General features: G+C 32.8%; 1 protein-coding gene across 1 annotated transcript; it reads left to right on the plus strand.

The window, feature by feature from the left end:
- Nucleotides 1-2,793: 2,793 nt before the first annotated feature.
- LOC134272181 (collectin-12-like) lies at nucleotides 2,794-5,942 on the plus strand (the record flags this gene model as incomplete). The annotated part of the gene is made up of 4 exons (XM_062754432.1): nucleotides 2,794-2,812; nucleotides 3,573-3,652; nucleotides 4,636-4,723; nucleotides 5,640-5,942. Coding segments are annotated over 4 exons (414 nt in total), but the record flags the coding sequence as incomplete, so codon positions are not given.
- Nucleotides 5,943-6,247: the final 305 nt, after the last annotated feature.

The raw sequence follows: 6,247 nt of genomic DNA on the forward strand, positions 1-6,247 counted from the left end.
TACCTGAAAAGAACAAACGATCAAATACAGTATGGCTGTAGAACTAGTTTTAGAAAAAGGAACAATGAAAATAAAACAATATTTCAGAATATAGTTTCCTTTCATTTCTTACAAACGTAATTTATTTTCGGTGTACAAGGATTGTCGTTCCAGCCTCTACGACTCACCCAGTACATTGTACAATGCTCGTTTCCTCCATAGTTGTTAGGTTCATTTTTCATCCAGTTACTATAATAAATTCTTCTTGCGCTCGAAATAGACACGAAGTCTCTTTCACGTTGAATATCGCTAACACCATGCCATACGCCAAAATGATAACCTATGAAGCAATTGACAAAGCATGGTTTCGTTTTGAAGATGTCAAAATACAATATAAACAGACTTTGTAGCGAGGATTTAATTTTGGCAATATTAGCAACTGTGTTGAGATCGCTAAATTTGAACATTGCAAAATTTTAATTGTGTTTTTGTTGTCATAACCTTGCCATACCTCCATTATAATCTCATAAATAAGAAAAGTTATTTTTGTTTTAAGATATAACGTCATAATATCATTTACGCTAAACTTTAGAAAAACGTGTACCATGCTTAAAGGTAAAATTGAAAAATTCTATTTCTATGACGTGAACATTAAGTGTATGTTGCATAACAGTTCATTAAGTTGTAAAGAGTTGAAGTAAAGTAAAATTTAGTGGCCGAGTGACTGTAGAACAGAAAGACAGACAAGACCAAAAGATCTTGATCTCGAGGTCATGATACCAATAGCGTCTTACGATTGTGTTAGAAAACTTGGAGGATACTCTCCTTGCTTGATCATTATAGATGCATGTTCATGTATAGTTTACATGCATTAAACAGTGTCTATATAAGGAAAATTTTCGATGAAAGAAGAAAACTAATTTTACCCAAGAAATCCTTTCCTGTTTGTGATGCGAAATTTAAAAGCAAAATTTTTTTTTGTAAATAGGAAAGACGTTCATGACCAGAAGGGGATTTTGTATAGGCTAGCACATTTCAAGAGTAGGTTACAACCCCGTAGCCCCCTCCCCTCATAACTCGCCATGATTATCTCGCATGGTACTTGATTGGAACTCAAATGTGGTATTATTTAGTTTTTTTTTCAGTTTTGAATATTTTGAAAATGCAACTATATATAAATGTGCTAATATTGCAATCATACTTAAGGAAATAAATGATATGTACAGATCTAAATGAATTTAAATTATTATGCCTATATTGGATTCCGAGATTCCATTAGAAATCCTTACAAACAAAGTTCATTACAGGTTCCAGTTTATGTTCTGACAAGTTTCTTTACTTCTCACTAAAATATTGATAGCAGTGAAGGAGAAGGAAGAACTGTGCAACAATATATTTGAGAAGAGGTGTAAATCAGACGTGGATAATGAAAAACTCCAAGGAACCTTTTGGAAATTTGAAATCATTCAATTTCATTAATATCAAATTATCAATGATAACAACTTTTCAACATCACTTACACCTGTTTTTTTTTTACGAACATCGTCACTGCTCATGTACAGAATGTTTTGTTAAAAAAAATAGTATGATTGTACACACAAGTACTCTGATGTTCATATAGAAATGCTTGAGTTTTTGATAGACAATATGCATGGATTTTTGTAGACCAGGCCTTCCAGAAATCTCTTGGAAGGAATTCTCATGAATACAATGGCACATCGTTATAAGTAGATCAGCAATCTATTGGAATTCCCATGGGTATCAGTTGTGCCCTGTTATAAGCGGACTTATTTTTGAATTTATATGAAGCAGAATTTAATCAAAAACGTATGCATGAGGAGAAAATCTATTCGTTCTCCATATGTTGTAAATAGCAAATTTATACGTGTCCAATATGTTAAAGCACGCAAAACAATCGACATACTGACAAACTGTATTTTCTTATTGAAAATTGCCAATATTTCTTTGTGCTGTGTAGTGTATACATACATCAAAAACTGAAAATATAGTGGAATAGTGACATTTAATTGCTGCATTACTTCAGAAACATTTCTCACAGTTAACATAACACTGACAAAGCAGATGTTACAGTACTTTTTGGTTTAAACACTTTACTTTCTAATGTATCGCTATGTTATTTTCAGACAAAAAAAAATCATTTTACATGTACTTTTTTTTCAAAGATTTTACTTGTAATTATGGCATTACACTCAACTTGATAAAAAAGAATATCATTATTGTCAACCATTAATCACTCAGTAAAAAAGGACTTGCTTATCTGTCTATCAGAAGAAAATATACATTGATTGAGCAATTCAAGTGTGCCTTAATACATGTATCGTTTTAACTATAAAGATTTGTCCACCAATTTACCATGACGGGTAATGCACGAAAGCGGAAAATTTAACTTTTAAGTAAGTGCTGTGTATTTCGCTTTGTTATTTTTAATTCAGCATTATTTTTCTAGGGTCTAGAAAATGTGTTGAATTAATATAGGGAAAAAGTAACGATTAAACTATCAGGCAGTTTTCCTGTCCACATTGGTGACATAAATGTACCATAGTACTTGTTTTTAAAGGATGTGTTTGTATTGCATAAAGAGTAGTATTGTTAGACTGTATAAACAGCTCTTGTTAGGATACTATTTATGACATTTTTCGAAAAAAATATGAGTAACATTTACTTTTAAAAGCAATACATTCACCCACCATTTTCTCAAATCAGATATTACTGCATACATTCAAACAGCACGTTTTGGTCACTATGCAAACAAAATTGCTATTCTCGATAGGTATAGTATTCGGCTTGTGAACCCTCACAAACTCTAAACAAGGTAAGCTTTTTTAACCTATTAATTTCTTTTACTGATATTTGCGTTTTAACATTATTATACCCCCCGCTTGAAAAGCGGGAGGGTATATAGTAATCGTTAATTCCGTCCGTCCGTCCGTCTTTTACGCTTTAGGGTACCTATCTCTAATCCGCAACTCCTCATACCACTGAGTGTAATTTAATGAAACTTTCACAAAATCTTTATTACATATTGCCATTGTGCACCTCCTATTTTACTTTTTGATCTGACACATATTTTGGGTTTCCCGGCCATGGTAAATCATGGACTTTGTCATCAGTTATAACCATATGGGAGGCGGGGGGTATCATTTAGTGAGCTCATTGCTCAGAGTACCTCTAGTTTTTACTGTAATCACCGGAGTGTCAGCGCACATGCGGCAGTATGGTTAAGTCATCATCAAATCTCAAAGAATGTTCAAAACATAGGTTGCAAAAGCCGACGCCAGTTCTAAATTGTTAAGCAAGTCCACTGCAGGAGAATGTTTTTAATATTTAATGTTGTTTAAAAACAAAGCAAAAAGAAAACAATGACGTTATAATTGTAATCTGGTTATCTTCGCCTCGGTCAATGTTGATATTTTGCTGGTGCAAAAAATATTCATTACCTATAGATTCCATAATTTTATGCATAATACTTTGTTGTTTGCAATATATAATAACTCTCTTGTCATAATATGTATTGTGTTGAAGCAGTTTAAGCTTTTTATCATTCACTTCACTATATTACGTACTATTTGCAGTTTGTGAGGCTGGATGGGTTCCATATGGTGACCAATGTTACTACTTTTCGAAGGCAATAGGAACCTTCAATGATGCAGTTGTGAGTTCTTGTATTAATTCTATAAATATATTAACATTAATTACAATTTTTCTGTTTATTTGAAGTGGGAGGAAAGTAAGCGCCTCCTCCACATACACTTGCTCTGAAGACCCAAGTCAATTAAGAACTGAACGGCTGCTAGTAACTGATTGAAATTTAGTTCCGAGTTTCCTTTTATACTTTATGTATGTATTCCTATGTGCCTTGTTTGGAACTCGTGTTGATCGTCAATTAGGGAACTGAACGGCTGCTAGTAATTGGTTGAAAAAAAATTGAGGTACCTTACCAGGCATTTCTGCAAGATACCAGGAATAGTTTTTTTTATATAGTCCTTTTGAGAAGAAAAAGAATTTTCCCATTTCAAATGTTTACGTGTTTGGATTTTTAAAATATGTTTAGAAACTGGTTCAGAAATCAGAATGTAATTAAAATCATCACTTATCTTTTGAACATGTTTTCTTTCTCAGCTCTATAGAATCTGAATGAAAATTACACTTGTTGATACCTTATTGTTTACTTCAGGATACAGATTACGTGACATTTCATGAATGTATATTTTCCTACTCTAGCAGTGAATTGCAATCTCATTAAAATCTTGCACATAAGCTTTGAAAGGTGGTTTATATGTAATGTTTTAAATATGAGATTCAATCTCAGTGTACATGTTTTGTAGATGTATCATACTGCTAAATAAAAATTTTGAAATCGCATGATGTGGAGTTATAGCGAAAATGCCTCGTAAGGAATTAACTAATGAGAAATAATCAAGAGCATTTATCAAGACAAGAAATTTTGGGATAAAACGTTGCTAATGTGTCTTTTGCAAAATCACTTAGATTTCGATTTTGTTACAATCATGTTCCGTTGCTAATTGCAGATTTTATGAAATGTTAAAAAGTCAGAGTAAGAACTTGATCAAATTCATGTTACAAAAGACTTGTATTATTAGTTCACATTTGTTGAAATTTAAATTACCTTTACAGCCCAGTTGCTATGGAGTTAGTTCAGTTCTAGTTGAACCAAATACAATTGCAGAGGAAAGATGGGTGCTTCTTCAAAGTGTGGTTAGAGGTATTTACACAATTTTATTTTATAGTATAACTTGTAACGTTACAACATGTACATGTATGTAAGAAGCCTGTGGATGATATTTTTAAATCATATCTGGTGGTCACCACATATTTTTCTGGCTGCTGCAATAAATTGCCCTCTCCAGTTAAATTCCAAGCGTCTGTCACTGAAATACCTCGTAGCCTCCAGATGTAATTCAGGCTATCTATAAAAGTGCGATTGATTAACTGAGTTATGCTCTTGTCTTTGTTCTACTGTAAAAAAAATCACATCTAGTCTTAATTTATCATTGGGTCCCCGCGTGGCACACGGGTTAGAGTGTCTGCTCTAGACTCGCGGAGTAAAGAGTCAATTCGTATGTCGCAGGTTCGAATCCCACTGTAGGACTTCGGATGAGACCTCCCTGCTCAATGGTCCGAGGTATAGGACCAGCTGTCCACCGGCAAGTGGTGGGTCTCTATATATGCTCGAGAGAGATGATAAACAATATACAATCAATCAATCAGTAATATAGCTCCCTGCTAAAATAAAGTTTGGTCCTGAGTGCTGTATGTACAATCAGGACAAAATTTGCCTTTGTGCTCAGGCATTAAAAACCGGCAATCTGTGGTGGGGTTTATATTTCTAACTATATGTGTAAAAAAAATTCTCGAGAGGGATGTAAAACCATATACAATCAATCAATTAGTAATTAAGCATCGGAAGCTGTTTTAAAATAAAGTTTTTAATTTAATAGCCTAAGGAAGAAAGAATCATGTAATAATTGGTATGAAAAATGAAGTAGCATTAGATCTTTACATGCTGTTACGTTTGAATACAGAATTGATAATATTTTGGGAAATCGGAATTTACAAAGAAGAAGAGAAGATAAATTTGGTTTCTGTAGTTTTTTAAAACAAGCTTTTTTTTATTTCAGGCATTCAAACCATTTGGATAGGCGTCACGGATCTGCTTCAGAACGATAATTTCGTTTATATTTCTAACGGAAAAAGTGTTCAGGAAGCCTACAGCCACTGGGATAAAGGACAGCCTGGCAAAGGGAACACAGAGCATTGTGTTGCTCTCGTTACTGGACACAAAGGATGGCATGATTATCCTTGTGGACATAAGTTTCATTTTGTGTGCAAAAAACCAAAAAATTAGTTGCAGCCTTTTTTATCAACATCAACTATATTGAATTATGATTAAAGAAAAAGAAGAAATAAATTAGCAATCTTTACATGCTGTTACTTTTAAATACAGAATTGATAATATTTTGGGGAATCAGAATTTACAAAGAAGAAGAAAATATTAATTTGGTTTCAGTACTTTTTTTTTTAAAACAAGCATATCATATTTACTTAAATAAGATGTATGAACAATTTTTGCAGCAAGCGGCAACTTATATATATATATTAAAGGAAAAATGAAGGAGAAAATACTATTCTGGAAAATATATTAAATATATGAAACTCATCACTATTAAAATAAATTGTAACTGATAAATGACAAATAAGATCCATCCATCTGAAAATATGTCAGTGA

The sequence above is a fragment of the Saccostrea cucullata genome, unplaced genomic scaffold (genome assembly GCF_032062105.1).
Source record: "Saccostrea cucullata isolate Sc308-1 unplaced genomic scaffold, CSIRO_AGI_Scuc_v1 ctg2266, whole genome shotgun sequence".
Classification (NCBI taxonomy): Eukaryota; Metazoa; Mollusca; class Bivalvia; order Ostreida; family Ostreidae; genus Saccostrea; species Saccostrea cuccullata.